The sequence below is a fragment of the Melanaphis sacchari genome, unplaced genomic scaffold (genome assembly GCF_002803265.2).
Source record: "Melanaphis sacchari strain LSU unplaced genomic scaffold, SCAv2.0 Contig103_pilon_pilon, whole genome shotgun sequence".
In the NCBI taxonomy this organism is placed as follows: Eukaryota; Metazoa; Arthropoda; class Insecta; order Hemiptera; family Aphididae; genus Melanaphis; species Melanaphis sacchari.
This window is the reverse complement of record NW_020270383.1, coordinates 476,588-495,420: the sequence shown is the minus strand read 5'-3', so window position 1 is coordinate 495,420 and position 18,833 is coordinate 476,588. Positions and strand designations below refer to the sequence as shown.

The window sequence follows — 18,833 nt, the reverse complement described above, 5'->3', positions numbered from 1 at the left end:
AAATCCAAAGCAATGGGAAACACTGAAGCGTTGGAAAAATAATGATATAGGTATTAACCTGTACGCAAAAAAACTGTTCAAACAGTATTTTTTTTTCACCATAAAATGGCGGTACCGGCGAACGATACATACTATTCAAGGAATAAAATTTGTCAAAGTAATAACGCGTATTCCAGATACTACCCATGCGATATTATTACAATATCAATAATATGTGCGTTTGACGCGTGCATTGATTACACGAACATTAAGGATAAAGAGCTCTTTAGATGCAGGTCAGGATATTTTACTGGTTTTGAAGTCAAATAATAAAAATATAATGTGTTCCTATATGTCTACGCGATAATTAAATTCCATTATAAAAATAAATACTTAATAGAACCAGAAGTCACAAAACAACGGCTAGTGGACAAAAATCGTATCTAACCTGCGTATGAAAAACATTTTTTTTTAACTATTATTTTTTTCCTTATTATGAGTTTTTATTATTCTGTTTTTTGGATTTTTTCTTTACTTTCTATACATTGCATTTAGTTATGAGACTGATTATGTGCATGCGTATTATGACGGATTAACCAATTGCCACTCGAGTTCTTAGTTTCACCGTGTCCACCAGATATCAAGGATGATGGTTTTAGACTTTTCTAAATTTGTGAGTGGTTGCAGTGATCAATATTTATTTTTCTAGTAATTCTTTCCGATCGAGCGCCATTTGTGTACACTTTCATGTTTGTTAATGAGAGTTATAATAATAAAAAAAATAAACAGTTACACTCATATATGCAATAAACTAATATTAACCAAATAATTAAATAAATAATCATATTACGGCTATATAGTATGCGTTAAATCATCTCATCGTTTCAGAGATGCCTGAAAATGGTTTGTTGGTTTTAAAAAGACAAATTGTCAAAATGGTTAAAACAATAACATTGATATCAATAAATTACCATTACATATATACATATTTTCACATTAGTATTATTATATAGATGGTTTTATTTGTATAAATGATGAGTTCAATCCAATTTCACAATGGACTTCAACCATTAGATTGTCACTTTATGTCTAAAAATGTAGATATTGTCTTTTTACCGATCACGTTCTCCAATAGTTTTTGATTTTATTATCAACAAGCATAAGCTTATAAGAGTAGGAAACACAGTAAAAGACCTGGGAATAGTCTTTGACACAAAATTAACATTTTATAGAATCTTCTAGTTGTAAAACACTAAAAATTCTCGAGTTTATCAAACATGTTTGTATTCAGTTCGAATTGCTTACTATTATTAAATTATTACTCTGCAGTGACTTGGTTCGCTCTGTATTTGAATACGAATGTGTGTTGTGGGATCCTCATACAATCAGTCATAGTTATCTCTTGAAGCACATACAGTGTCAGTTTTTGTACACACTTAACTCGACATGTATTAAAAATTACGTACCGGCCACATGATTATTCTCCTGACCTTTTCACTCTATAATTATCTTCGTAGACTGTCAGGAGACTACAACCTAATTCAACTTTTAATTCTAATTTACTGTTAGGCAAAATTGACTCCACTAATTTTCTCTCTTAAATTAATTTCAAAATCCTTATTTTGACTACTCGTAATAACTATCCGTTTTATACTCGTGTTTGTAACATGAATCATGCTGTTAATGAGCCACTTGTAAGAATAATTAGGATTGCCAATACTGATCGGTCTCGCTTTTCTAATTAATTTACTGTGTCTTATATATTATATATATATATTTATTTCGTGTTTGTTGTTCAATACCAATTTTTGCTGTTTTCTGTTTCTTAGTATTATCATATCTTTTTGAATGTTAATATTTCATGTATTTAAATGTTTCTTGGAATTTAACTATTGGTATAACAGTTACCGTTGTCAAGTTGCTCCGCGTACAGGTATTATATTTAATTAGTAATAATCTCTAAAAAAAAAAAAACGATTTTTTACTATTATTTCGCGATGTTACAAATATATCGTTACAAAGATCACGTGCGCTTTGAAACCAACAGTGTTACGTTATGAAAAAACAATGCAATGAACTTATGAAATATACGCTTAGCACCGGTTCCGCTTACAAGCATTATTGGGGATGAAGAAGAAAACTGTATTTTTATAGTTCAATGAAACCTAGATTGTTCGTCCGAAGACCGGTCATAGGAAAGGTTCCTATAGGGTCATCGCGTTATGTGATCGGTGAAAAGCATCATAGTTTAAAAATGGTAAAGCGATCATTATGAAAAAGTAAAATCCAGTAAGTAAAAAATAAAATAATTAAACCGGGATTTCACGCACAATAGAACGTCTGGAGTTTATAACCCGGGGTGTTTAATGAAGTTTTTAATTGAACCACGCACACACATAACAGTAATATACGTAGACCACCCGCATTACTATTACAATAATAATAATAATAATAAAATTCAATATGACAAGGGCAAACCATGGCAGAGTAAAAATTAATTGCCAAACACCCCGGTCGACCACTTGAAAATCCTCCATTTTACACTCTTACCCGCCGCCGCTCTGCCATTTTCATCGTATAACATCTTTCATTTATTGTCCATCAATCCTCTCTCTCACACGCAACACGTACACACACGCACATACACACGTCACCAGCACTACCGTCACCATCATAATGGATCTTTTATAAAACTTGCTCAGGAAAAGCTTTAACAACGACCTTTCTAGTAATTAGCTCTAAACCCATACACACACGAACGATAACAATAAGAAAACCAACCTTTATAATACTCGTTATAATCGATTTCGTCGTTATCCTAAATTTCTAACACATTCACTGTAAGTGAGTTTGATTAAAATAAAGCACGAAGACTAAAATAATTCGGATTGCGTTTATTTAGCACGCAGGAAAAAAATAATAAGTACACCGTGGTACACGTCTTTTCGTCACTGACTTTTGATCGGTTTTCATTTTTTACGACTGACGCGTATCGTGCAGTATTTAGTCTTACGATCTGCATACAACATTGATAATAATAATATTATCATATACCCACTTATATCTGGGTAATCGCTATAATTAGATACAATTTATGGGTATAGATACAACGAGACGAATAATATAAAGTTCTCTAATACTTTGTGTCATTCTAACAACAATACTATAATAGCCAAACCGTTTTTTGCGAGTTAATTCTGTTTTGAACTTATGTAAAGCCATATAATTTGCATTAAAATTATAATAAAGCTCCAATAATAACTGTTTTGCAATTTATAAAAAATACTAAAAAACACACTATATGTTCTACCCATAGTGGAGGAAATTCAAAACTCAATTGAAGTAATAAACTCTAAAGATTTACAGATAATACTAAATTGATTATTTTCTAGATTTACCAATCATTATGTCTTACACACAGTTAATTTTTTTATTTTAATTTAACTGATGTATCTATCTCATTTAAATAAGATAATCATTTTAAGAACTTTAACATTTTATATATTATGGTGAATTTTTTCAATTTTACATAACGATGTTACATTGAATTGTACATTTTTAAAAACCTTTAATTCGTAATGTTTATAGTTGATTACTAATTAACTATAAGTAGTTTTTTTGAAATTTATAAATGTATGGAATGAGTTTTGATAAGCTTAAATAGTTTTTGGATGCAATGTTTTAAATAATAAAACAATACTATCTCAATTTCGCAAGTTGAGTTAAACGGTATTAGTTCTCAACGCAATTGGCTAACACAAAATTCCTGTTAATATTTTAATCTGAGTATTTCACTTAGGCTTTGAAGGAGATTTTGTATGAGCTTTCGAATGATAGAGAATTTTAAATTGTATGTAATAGAAAATTAGGACACCCGATAAACTAAATGTTTCATTAGCTAATAGACAAATAAGCAAAAGAAAATTTTACATTCCTCCCATTTGATCCGATATCTAACCTTTAGATATCATTCTAGGTTTTATGAAAAAATATTTTCATTTTTCAGTTTATCCATCTGTAATACCAACTTCTCAAGATTTTTTTTTCATAAAAAAAGACTTTTTTTTTTTTTTTTGTACTGAGATATTTATTAAAATGAGTTCTACTCCACATAATCAAATAAAAGTATATTCTTTGATTTGGTAAAAATAATTGAAAAATAAAATTTGAATACTATTCTAACCAATCATCCATTCAATCCATATATACGTACTTCATACATCCAGTAGATTATTGATAATACACATACCACGAAGTATAAAATCATTCAATACTTCAAGTTCTCAATATAAAATATTCGGTCTAATAAACGTACTCGTATGTTTTTAAAATATTAAAAAATTTTAATTATTGACATTTTAGCTAACAAACATTTTATTATTTCTTAATCATTTTCTTGCGATATTATACCTACTCGTGTCATTTAACATAATATAATTCAAAAATTAAACTTAAATTAATACAGAAAAAAAACCACATAATAACAAAGAAAAAAAAGTTTAAAAATTAAACTTATTATAAAATGTTCATTACTATATTGGCTTTAGTAAAGACAAGCTAGAATAATTGAAAATATTTGCATCAAACATTATTCATTACTAATATATTAATATAAAGATTAGTGTAAATCTAGTTTGTTAAATACCATTATGTAAGTTACTAATATAATAACTAATATTATACTTATAACGAATGCAAATACAAGAATCCTATATAATAAATGTATTCTTACATTTCGTTCAAATAGCGGACACAATAGATAATTATTTCAAAAATAAAACCACACAATAAAGCATACCTATAATTAGACGAGAACTCGAATATTGTGTAAGTAATTATTATAAAAGTATATTATATAAATAAGAAAAAAATTAAGTAAAAAAATGGAAGTATTGAAGCCATAAAATATATAAAATACAAACAATGGCAAGATAATCATATTTAAATTTTCTAAAAAAAAATAATAATACTTATATCGTTATTTAAAAATACAATAATCAGATAAAATATATTCTTTTGTTCGTTAATTATGAAATATAACCATGAATAGTTTGATGATAAATTTAAAAATATATTTATCACATTTAATATCATTGAACTATTTTAACACATTTAATTATAAAAAATAATTTATTTAAAAGATAAACTTATTTTGCTGGTTAATAAGATTAAAAATAGAATTTAAATAATTGGACACTTTTATTACGTGGTAAAAGTTTAAAACAAAATTTGTTATTCCGTTAAGGTAAATTAATTTTACGAGCTTGAAGCGTTTATATTTTTTTCTTCGAAATATTTTTCTTGTTATTTTGTAAAAATATAAATGATACTAGAAAATTTGTGGTTTTTTTTTCATTTAAATATAAATTACAATTTGTTTTGATGGAAACAACAAGTAAGTTAAACGATATTAAAAAGAAAAAATATCTTAAAACTCGTGAAAAAGAGTTCTGTTACCGTTCAGTAACAGAATTTTAGACTCACATTTTGTTTCATAGTTACTTCAAATATTGTAATAATAAATAACTTTTGGTGATATTTGATTTAAACCAGATTAAATTAAATTGGCATCCTACAAAAGACGTATTTTGTTAGACGCTAAGCTATAGCGATGTCACCTGTAAATATATGAGTAATTATAGTAAGGGATATTATTTTAAGTACTAACAAAGTGCCCCAGTTATAACACTTATTTATTACAAGGAACTTAATTTTAATATATTGATAAATTTTGGATTACTGAATAAAAAATATTTAATGTTTAAATATTATACGGTTTAACTAGAGAAAGTATTCAGGTATAAAAGTTATCATGCTTATTTGGCAATATTGGCAATAAGTTATACCAAATACAATCTAAATAATATAAGTTATTGTAAAAATATTTTGTAAATAGAGAATAAATTATGTTGTACCTTTGAATATTTGACTTCAAAGAGATTTTTTCGGCTTTTAATTTTTTTAGCTATTTATTTTTTACTTTCATTTAACATTTTATGTTTTTTTTTTTAAATTATGATTTTTATCGTAGTCAGCTAAGTTTTTGAAACAATAATTGTATTTTCATTCGATAGATTTTTTTCATTTTTTTTTTTCTTTATAGACTAAAGTGAATTCCATGTATACGTATTTATATTTTACATGCACCAAACGGATATTTAATCAATTTTCATTTTTCAACCAAAGTCCCAAGCAATAACCACATTATTATTGTTTCAACTCCCGTGTAACAATATACGATTTGTTTATTATTTATAACATGTACATGTGCTTATTTATTTAAGAAGGTAAAAATAACATCAATTTTAACGGGGGAAAAAAAAAACAACGATCGCATTCGGTGAACAATGTAATTGGGTTTGATTTGGTGAGAGAGAGAAAACGACATATAGTGGTGAAACACGTTATTCGCAAAGCGTGATTCGCGAGATTGTTAGCCCTCAAATAACACACGAGTTCCGGAATAAAATGTTTTTCATTGCAGGATTTTGACGTAAACACGTGACATATGCATTATTGGGTATACAATTAGTATTACTACCTACTGTATGATTATAGATCATAAGACGTGACGTATTCACAAAAAATGTTGACATTTCAAACAAAAAAATAAAAATAAAAATGAGATACCGGCACTGAACAAACGGAACAATAAAATAATTTACGTTTATTATTACCGTTATTATTAATTTGATTTCGTCTCGGTTTATTATATTATTAAAAATGTGGTGAATACAATATGCACATACTACATGCTATTATTACGTGTAAGATAAAAGCATACGGTATAATATGGACGCGTGCAGTTGGCGATTTTCCAATCGACAATATTATAATTGTCTGAGTGAATGCGAATTACGCGGGCGCCACAATCACGATCGGGACGACTCGGTGGAAATATTACTACGGTAACGATCGCCAACCTTTTCCCCGTTAAAATCTGTTTGATGTTATAAACATACGAAAAATATATATGTAAGTGTATATAAAAACGAGTTTGTACACAAATAGGACTGACTACCGAGAGAGAGATTTTTTTTTTTTTGCAGTATTATCTTTTTATTCGATATCAATATAATTGTCTTTCCGGTTTTTCTTTGCCTTCCCCTTCCAATTTACTCTTGGATTACCAACTCACGGTTAAAAAATTACGGTTTCGTTGAAAGTTTGAAATATATAAATTGTATTATGAACCACCATCGTAAAATAATAATAAAAAAAAAAAAAAAAAATACGCTACAGTAAACCGTTAAACCGAATAGTTTATTACTTTAAAACTATTATCATTTTATTAAAAGGAAAGCATGACGGTGTCGAGACAGACCACCACTCGAAGATGTATTTGAAAACTAATTAATTATTGTGCTGAATTGTTAAGTCGGAAAAAATGTACCACAGATGTCTGTCGTACCGAGGTGGAATTAAGGTTAGTCAACGCTTAAAGATTTTATTTTCACGAACACATTTTATGAAAGTACCTTTTTGCAGTTTCAATACTTTTATGTTAATTATAAAAGAGATTCTAGGTAAATATTTAAATTACACAATGTGATGTAACAATAGTATAAATAATATGTTACGCTATATAATATAAATTTTATCATACATATTATATTCTTTAAATACAACAATATTTTTTTTTATAAATTACTTCGCATAATTCAAGACTACCACCTAATATACGGCGGGTTTTGATGTATTTTTATGCTAATAAACGCCATTTTATGAATAATTTCATTATATCGTATCATTGAAATACACTAAAAACAATATTATGTTCTTACTATTTATCATTCGTTATAATAATGTCATGAGATAAATACTTAAAAAATAATTCAACAAAATGTATGTAGCTAAATAGCCTATCCATAACGCCGTGTTAGAGTAATATTGTATCAAATAAATGTGAAATATTATAAAAGAACTTTTAAGTATGTACATTTTAGTCATTTTACTATAATATACTAGAAAAATTATCCTTTCTCAAATGGTGGTACAAAATAAGGGTAAAATCAAATGTTGAGTTTAATAACAGCTGATATTGTCTTAGATTTTAATGAACGGTTTGAACGTCAGCTACTCTAAGTTTATTTAATTTTACTCTAAAACATATTTAGTAAATTTAATAATAACAAAACCGACTGAAAGTGATTTATAATAATAATTTATACAAAAGTATAAAGTTTGTTTAAAAAGCTTTATTATATTACATTCGTCCAGTTTTCCTTCACAAATCTCCACACCTCCTAAATATTTAATGATTTAACCAATGTAACTTTGTTACCATTATATTATATTCACATATCTAATGAAGAGTAATGTTGTATAACCAAATAGATACATCGTTTTTGCAAAAAGCATCACTATAAATTAATTATACCTTTAAAAGGGATCAAAAGAAAACATGAAAAAATGATCAACTCGTGAAAATATCACGAATAAATATTCATTATTGTATTCTGAATGTTTATTACAAATTTAGTAAGAGTCAAAAACAAACTTACGAAGACGTATGTGAGTAAAATTGATCGCTTTTAATATAAATAGGTATCATATGATTTTTTTTTCCGAACATTGCAGCGAAGAAAATTTATTATACGTTTATATTGTATTATGTTGTAAGAAAAAAAAAACATATTTTATGTTTAAACATTGAAGTTGTAATATACATTAATATAAGTGTGCAAGATATATAAATAAAACACCTATCATATAGTTGTTTTTTTGAAACATAGTTTAGTTTTATAATTTTTATACATATTTATATTATACATTGATAATTTAAAGTATTTCAAAAACCGTATTCATGTTTTTTTTTTTTTATCCATGTGTATTGTATGTTTTTGATTAGTTTATTAAATATTTAGTTTTATTATAATTTATTAATTTAAAATATTATCAAATCAAATCGAAAAAAAAAGTGAAACTTTATAGTGTATTGCTGTCATATTTATAATGATTTATAACAAATAAATTTATTTATTATTCTTAATATGGTTTTTTAAATTGATTTAAATGTTCAAAATTAAATAAAAATAATAATTATTAAAATGTTAATGTTTTAAACGAAATAATATTTCTAAAGTATAGAACGTAGTCTGGGTAATGGTTTCCAAATAGAAAAACCATCTCAATTGAATAACCAAAATAAAATAAAACAATTAAAAAATGAAAATTGAAAATTGATGAATTTGTTATTTTTATTTTTATTAAAACTAGACGACAAGGGTTATTAACTGCCTACAGTATCTTAATCACTAATCAAAATAATTTTAATTAAATGCATTATGTTATATTTATAATTCAATTATATCTTATCAATTAAATTTGTTACCTAATTTTAATAATTTAAGGATTTGCTTGTTTTGTTCCGGATTTGTTCCAAGAGGAGCGATAACTGTTTCTGTTATGTAAAGCTTTATTCCCTTCCAATAAGTTAGGTTAACATTCCGTTAATACCTATATGTTTTACTATGAATTTTGTACCACATGCTTCGAATATGGGAGTTTCTTTCACATAATAAATCAATGAATTAACCTTGTGTGTCCTATTTTTAGTCGATTTATAATAGTTTTATATTTTAGTAGGAAATTTTAGCTTTTCATCTGAAAGATGTTCACTTTATCTTATTCAGTTTTGTGTTCTAATTATTCTAGAAATTTAGTGACTTTTATAAACAACTTAATTCTACTAAAATATTTTATCTTAAAATATTAAAGAAATGCAAATAATTTTTTGAGTGGGTTAATATGTTATTTTGCTCTACTGACATTTTTTATTTTGATCCAACTATATGATTATTACTGTACAATATTCCTCGAACAAAGTGTGTTCTTCCTTTAAATGAAATTAATTTTATAATAGTAAAGTATGTCTTGCAGATATATTATGCAAAATAAATGGCAAAAACATAATGATTTTTTTTTTTTATTTAACAAGAACTTACATTTTTTCTTGTATAGAGTTCAGAATATTGATTTTAGCTTATTGCGTTAGTGTAATAAATAATCCTTCAAAAGTCTTTCACCATTCAAACATTGGGATTTAGTGTTTTGCATAAATTTGTTTCGGCAGCAGAAAATAACATAGATCACTTTGATTGGAATGACCCTAATAACTACCCACTTTTTATTGAAATAAAGAAAAGAAATAAAAGCTAATTTAATATTTTTAAAAATAATTTTAGCGTTCTAGTTTATCCATCTATACTCATATATTGTGATAAGTACTTATACACAACTACCATTATACGTTACAGTGGATGTTGATATATCAGAAATGGAACCTATAATTTGGATTTATTTTAATTTAAAAATTATAGACTTAATGTTAAAAGATGCTTAATTAATAATTTATTATAATTTACCCTAGAAATATTATTCAATAAAGAATGAATATCATATAAAATTAATAACTTATTACTTTTAAAGCTACCATTATAAAATATTATTAATAAAAAATAATCAAAAAATGCAGCGTTAAAAAATAAGTAAATGATAAATAATATACGAGTACATTATATATAAACGATGCAATAAAGTAAATATATATATTATATATATTTTTTATATTAAATAATTAGTTTCATAAAAAAAAAAAAATTAAAGCGAATTATGAAAGTCGAATTTGTTTATTTAACCTAGTCAGCTATATTATTTTTCAAAGTAAATCAAAGTTGAACAATTGAAAAGTGCATAAAAAATTAATCACTTAGATATTTATTTATGGTTATAATAGTGTATATAAACGAAGAATAAAACAAAAATTAGGATTTTCATATATCATCAAATAAAATTAATAATTAAATTCTATATTTTAAGTTCTTTTAATCAACTGTTAAAATAAATACAATTAATCATGTTTAAAAATGAGGTTTTTTAACATTAGCTTATCAGTTATGATTTTCTCAAATAAGTCCCATCTACGTTTAGTAATTACAAAGTATGCAAATAAAATCAATTAATATAATAATTAATAATGAAATATATTAGAATACTCTTTCAAATGAAAAATAATCTTCATTTTTTTTTTATTCATGCCATGCAAGAAAATTATTTAGTTAGCTAAATAATTTTATAAGAATTTGTAATATTTTTGAACAAAACTTCATTTTAATTTTTATTACAATTTCATTAAATGTGTATTTATTTTAAAGAAAATGTATCAAATAATGTTTTTTTTTTTTTATATATATACATTTTTCCAACTTGCAATAAAATTAATAAACTATTTTCGTACACATTCATACATAAATATAAACTATTCCAAGAACTATATTATATAAAATAAAAGTAATTATTTATCTGTACATTCTTAAATAATTTAAATATTTATAGAAACTATTTGTTGATATTTCTTTCTCTTTAAATGTATTTAGTAAACATATTTTATTACTTGAAATTGTAAATAGCTAAACGATCAACTAAAAACAATATATAATTTAAATAAATAATAATATTATGTTAAACATCATGTTAAATTATTTTAAAATTACTGTGTTTATAAAAGCTATTTTAAACATTTGTGATTTTAAAATATCAAACAAAAACATAAATTTTGAAAAAAAATTTACTTTGTTACAATTAACATGATGTATTCTTAGCGATTGCACTTAAAATTGTTACCCTTTAATGCTTAAAAATAAATTTACACTTTCAATAAACTTATTACGTAATAGTGTATACATAAATTGCGCACTAAATATGAGACATGATAAAAATTGTTTTTTTTTTTTTTTAAGCATCACATTATTATGGTATTTTAACGTTATTTATTGAGCATACATATATTACAATTTATTATATTGCAAATTATTAGTAAACAGTTTGTGACTACCTAACAAATTACATTAAGCCTATACTTGTCTTTATTATTAAAAAAAAAAAATAAAATAATGTATAATTGTATACGGTATAATACATTAAACCCTAAGGAGATTTAAATTGTTTGAGATCTTTCGCATACATAATACATTACACAAAATACAAGGAGAGTGAATCGCGACCACAAACGAAGGCGAAAACATCTATAGATGAAAATGAAGCATGAGTGCACGATGTAAGATGGTACTCAAGACACCTGGATTTCTTCCTTTATAACTAGCGATTATGATATTAACAAAACACGTTCGGAATACTTTACAGATATAAGTCAGGTGATTTATGTGAAAAATTAATGAACATTGATCGATAAACCATTATTTACAATGTCTAGCATTATATTGTTATACCTGAAATTACCCTAAAACATCTGCACATACTTATATAGAGGTGTGATAAATTTGTTCTAATATCTATATTGACAAATTACTTTTAGTTTAAAATCTATTTGTATTGCCTACTTTTAACTTATAAATTAACAGTTTCAATGTTGACTTAGTTTTATTAATTAAAGTTGTTTGTTTTTCATTAACATATCTGTAAATAATCTAAATAACCCTTATCTATCATACGCTTTCTGCTTAAATTATGTGTGATCGGTTTACTTGAATTATTATTTCATGATTCGAATATTTTTTACCTTCAGGCACATAACTATTATAGTCGAAAAAAATGACCTTTCGAAGATTTTTTTATTCGTATAGACCGTATTTAAATATTTCACTCTTCAAATATGTTATGTTCAAAATCTTTATCCCATAACTAGGATAATGACATCATTCGTCATTCATCTGATGTTTTTACTTCTGAATGTAGGTGTACTCACATACTATGCGTATACTGCACATTTAACATTATACAGAGTGATTAACCGAGCAGACCTTTTTTATTCTTCTTCAATAATTTAATTGTTCAAAATCTAATTTTTAAAAATTTGTTAATAATTATGATTAAAGATCATTTATTTATATTCTTAAGATTTTTTTGTATTTCCTAAGAAGTGTGCTGTAAAGATCTAAACTTAAATTTTTTAAATTACGATTTTGCTACTGTTTATAATTTAGCTGATAATTTTTTCATATTAAAATCGATATTTACACGAGTAATTTTGAGTTAATAGCTTTATGTACCTACTTAGGATAATCGGTCTATAATAATACATTTTTTAAAATATAAGAGGTCTGGTAATAGTTTTAATATTTTATATAAATATTTATAATTTATAAATATGGTCCAAGTATATTAAATAATCTATTTAATATTATTATTTTTTCATCTATTATCTCTAATATAAACATTTTAATAGTTTAAAAACTACTCGCTCGAATTTCGAATAAGGTATTTCGTTAATTTCAGAATAATAAACTTTTAAAAATCGACGGTAAACAAAAGACAGATTTTCATTTGTAAAACCGAAATCTGTATCATCACAGATCACTGTTTATATAGTATATGAAATCTCAAGAATTTATAAATTATATTGGCTTTTTTCCATATTAAGCTTAAAAATTCTACAAAATCAGAATTTGAATAAATTTATTATCGAAATGAAATTACAGGACGAACGCGGTTGATGAATAACACTGTATAGTTCATTACACGTACACACTACACTACACACACACACACGTGTACACACAAACATATTTAATATGCGACCGTGGCTACACGACGTCCGGTCGCCATCGCCATCGAGCCCCGTTTAGAGTGCCCAGCGTGAGCCATGCGGGGGCGTACGCACTACGCTAACTTTACCCGGCCCCCGCGGTCCCGTATTACATATGTCTCCGCATCGTTCAGGAGTTAACCAGCAACCACTGACAGGTAATTCGTTTTTGCCAACGACAATTATCGTGTGTGCGGGTCGTGTTGTTAGGTCGTCGAATCAACAACGGGCATACACCTTATATATATATATAAATATATTACGTGTACGTGGTACACGCGATACCTCCACCGAAATAATGAAATTACTCTGCGTCCATGGCGGTAGGTATATGCGTCGCACAGCCTGCACGCGCACCGCGCATCGTGCGTTAATGAAAAACAAATTGTTAATGGGAACGGGCCCATTTGGTGGCGGGTGAGACGAAAAAAAAAAAGGCAAATAAATAAACAATAGAAAATCAACTAAAACACTCACCTCTGCGGTGTCCTGGGTTGGAGCTCTCTTGTATTGTTTCAAGCTCAGTCTGCGCCACGTTCTGGAAGGCTGTTTTCCGCTACAATGGACGCCCCCTCCACAGACTCCTACTCCTGTTCCGGCCGTATCCATCCTAGTCGTTGTGGATGTCGTCTTTTTGATCCTGAGGGACTAACCCGGCCTCCAACCGTGTGCGAATGTTTATGTCAACATCTTGATACCGCACGGAAAAAAAAAACAAGAAAAAAACATTACATTAGCGTATAAATGAAAGCGCACACTAAGATTTCAAAGCTGAGATATTTTATGTGTTTCGCGTATGAAATAAATAATATTTAGCTGTGGCCGTGAGCTATGGAGATATAATACTCGCTGGAGAAGTATTTATAGTAAATATATAAATATATATTCGTTATTGTATAAGTATTACTGGAAATAGTAAACGAATAACACTATTAGCGGTATTTTGACAGAGGTCAATCATTCCACTGTGTTGTCACTGCTTTTTAAATACTCTTTTCAGTCGACGTTTTTGGTTTTTTTTTGCCAAATAACGTTTTTAACTTCCGTTCAGGAACCGGATAGAACATTCACACAATATATAGATCATCTGTGTTAATTCGGATGAAATTGTCGGTGTCCCTTATAACTTAAAGATCACAATACACTGAAATTTGTTTATTACATATTACTTATAATGACGTACTACTGGACGACGGACGTGTACAGAATGAATGCACTTTGAATTAGATTAAATAGCATATCAATTTTTTTACCTGTTCCTAATATCCCATCTAGTATATTATTTGAAAAGTTGACTCTGATTTGAAATTGCAAACAAAATTAAATAAGAAAAAATTTAAAAAAATTTGGCAGTATAAAAAAATCTATTGGATATTTATGTACTACGATGATGCTTTCGAAAAAGAACAAAAACTTACCGGCAGCCGGAAATTAAATATTTTAACATGACTTTTGTGTATTCATTACACCCAATAAACGTTACTTACTAAGCTAAATATTTAAACGATATAGCGGGGATTAATAATCTAGTAAGACATATTGTATTATTAAACAACTTAACCTTCCAAATATATTATACTGTTATACTTCGTGCGCAAAATCGTCATTACTCATAAACTAAAAACCAAATTGTTTAATTTATTAAATACATTTTACCTGAAACTAAATAACAATTAAAACATGATACTGCAGTATTAAATATTAAAAAAAAAACGTAAAATTATTTTAATTAACGAAAATTGCGTTAAGCAATGATCATTAACCACGAAATTCTGCTAAAACCACAAAAAATTACGTTGCTGTATAAACTCTTGTCGGGACCCAAATTAAATAATTATTAACATAAATCTTATTATTTTTTTTCGTTGTAAATATAATGGTTATATACAACTGTTGCTTGGGAATTTCAAATTAAAAGATGTACTTAATTCAAGTTAACATAATAACAGTCATGTATTATATTTTCTAATCAAGCCGCACTTTATTACTTGTAGTAGCCATTTAGAATTTTATATTCTACAAATTACTATAAATTATAATAGATAATAACAATTAGGGTAAAAAAGACGTTATTAACATGAAAATATGAAATATCACACACAATATCTAAAACATATATGAATTTATTTTATCGAAACAAAAATGTGGGTTTAACTTTGTATTTAATTTACTTATATATTAATATATTTTTATATTATGTAAAGATCGTTCTTACAAGCTTATATTATACTTAACTGAATCATAATTTATTGTTGTAAAATAAATGTTGAAGTAATACTAAATGTACAAATTAAATGTAGGTATAGATTGTTTTATATTTTAATAATTGAAAAAAACAAAGCAATTAAAATAAACATTGAAAATATTAAGTTTAAATTTGACATAATTATTAAAATATTTCATTTATAAATAAAAAAAAAAAAAAAAAAAAAATGGAAGTACGTTAAATATATTAAAATAACTGTATGCGTGGAAAAAGTTTCAAACTACATTTTTAGAGTAACTTTATTGTTTTGTTGAAATAATCCATCGTGTAATATTATAATTTTTTATATTAAACACTAACATGTTAAATAAATATATATATATATATATATATATGTATATTATGGATACATAGCATATATTTACATTACAGTTCAATATGGTAAAAATCCTGCTTCACTTTTAAGTTTTAAGTTTTTCAGTGTATTAACTAAATATAAGGTATTATTTAATTTATTACATCAAAATATTCTAAAAAATAAGTTGATAATTTTCAAACATATTTTCACAAATTGATTATGTAACTTGAATATCAAATAATATACCGCGTATTCAACTACATTGCATTTACATAAAATGTTTTCGATGTTTAAATTTTTCTCGATAATGGGAATTTATTATTGACATACAAGTATTTTTGCATTTATTGACTATACATTTTTATGTATTATTATTGCACGGGGGAAAATATATTTTTTGCATAAAGTAAATAAATGTTATTCATTTTATATTACGTATTTTTAACCAACCCATAAATAAATGGTTGAAATTAACTAAACCTAACCAAACCTAACTTAACTTATTTAGAGTTTCTGATTTATAATTCAATTATTATTTTTAAACAAAACAAAAACTTCAGATAAACTTTTAGTTGAGTCGCAAAAATAATGTTGTACTCACTCATGTTGTATATTGAATAATAACAATGATAATAATATATTTTAATTCTATTTGACATAGATTTTCAAATAATAATACAATATAACCTTTTTATTAGTATTGAGCATTTTAATGAAACTATAAATTTATAAAACCAAAAGGTCTAATTGTTATTTCACTACATTTAGTTCGAAAAGTTTTTTTTTTTTTTAATCCCTAGTATCGTGTATAATATTATTAATAATACGATGTCGGATAATTCGCATATTGTAGAGTGGCTGAATAACAAGTCCAATAGCAATTATTATTAATTAAATAAATAAATAAATTGTAGAGTGCTGTTTTCGTTACAGAATTAAACTAACATCAGTAATTATAGTTTCAAACGTTATTGATTTTCCATCAATAGTTTATTTACGATGAAAAGAGATTAATGATGATCATAAAAAAAAAATCGTCACGTCAAAATGTTCTAATTGATTAGGTATTAATAAACAATACTATAGTTAATACAATATGTATATATTCGAGTTTACATACCTATATATATATATTATTAGAGGACAAAATTAAATAGATATGTTTCGTGATAGCTTGATTAGAGAAAACGATGAGTAATGTATATTGCTATTTGACGTCAATGAAATATTGTAACTAAATGCAGTGGACGGAAATTATTTGAACGCATTGGTTCTGGGGTTGGAGTAGTATGTTCCAGCTATTATTGAAATCTAATTTTCGTACTTCTGATAATCTTAACAGTTTTGTTTAATTTACTTATTAATATAATAAAATTACATACCTATAGACTTGATGAAAATTCTGAAAAAACGAGGTTTTTTCTTTTTATTAATATTCAAAATTAATTAAAAATCGTATTAAGTATACTTGATATACGTAAAAAAAAAAAAAACCAGAGGGTTTAAGAACATATTATAAATAAATGCCGTAAATATTAGGTATTAAAACACAAAAAGTATACAACATTCGAATTCAGTTAAGATACTGGATTATGCGTGAAAGATACTGTGTCCGAGGAGACGGGATTAAGAATAAAACTACTAGATCAACGTGGACGGTGTTATTAAATAGAATAAAATAAAGAACATATACGCAATGTGAAAGACAGACATTTACGAAGCAAAGAAAATCAAGGAACAAAATAAAAACAGTTTTGTTCGAGAAAAATAATTAGAGGCTATTTGTAGACTTAGAACGAGAATTGAGGGATAGAACACCGAGTAAAGAAAAATATACATTAACCATGAACATGTAATAAAATGGAAAACGAGTTGAATGAAAAAAAATATCAGTGGGCGACTGGGGTTTGAAATTGTACGACGAACGAATCGTTGTGGTGTATCTACAGTGGGTATATCCGTGCAATACGGGTTTTTAAATCTTTCTAAATGTCATTGCTAACTTCGCGTGACCGCACTAACTCGACCTTCTTCCGATCAAGGTACTGCCCGGTCCCTAAACAACCATATCGAGACGCTACCAATTTCCGCCGAACTGTATATATTATAACCTACACCGTCTCGTGTGTATCACACCTATTCCCTTTTCGGACAAATGAAAAGTGTACGTTTTTCTTAAACATCCGCAGTAAATAAATAACACAAATATTATATAGGTACCTATACTGTAACGAAAAAAACACTCTATATGACTCGAGGCAATAGGAAAATATTACGTAATAATATTCAGTTAACATATATATCATGCTTTGATGCTAAAACAAAATCATTATAACGCGTACAACACTTTCGCTCAATATTTATGTGCTATTATTTTGAATTTGAGTGGCAGGGAGTTAATCGATAGCGGAAAAAAGACGATTAAATCCTTGATGAGAAATAGCGGTATGATGTTTATTTTGAAACAACGGTAATAAAAATAAATGAAGTCTTCAAAAATTATGAAAACTATTAAGTCTTAAAAAAATTACAAAATTATTAACGCCATTCTATATGCACGAATTTAACATAGAATAATGCATGAAACTACGCTGCTAATGGCGAAACTGCTGACAAGATTTAATTAAGTACCAACGGCACTTAAAAAAAAAAAAAGTAATGTTTAAAAAAGTAGCCTTACTATTAATTAAAAGTACATCAGTCGAGATTAAAAGAAAAAAAATCCTCCGAAGAAACTCGGAACT

General features: G+C 26.3%; 1 protein-coding gene across 3 annotated transcripts in view; it reads right to left on the bottom strand.

The window, feature by feature from the left end:
• LOC112602270 (adenylate cyclase type 5) overlaps positions 1-18,833 on the bottom strand; it is a 122,993-nt gene that overhangs the window by 76,540 nt on the left and 27,620 nt on the right. For all 3 annotated transcript variants that reach the window (XM_025350262.1, XM_025350251.1, XM_025350270.1), the window contains exon 3: positions 14,003-14,215. In XM_025350262.1, the coding sequence (XP_025206047.1) occupies positions 14,003-14,134 (132 nt within the window). In that variant the 5' untranslated portion in view covers positions 14,135-14,215. The remainder of the gene's footprint in view (positions 1-14,002; positions 14,216-18,833) is intronic.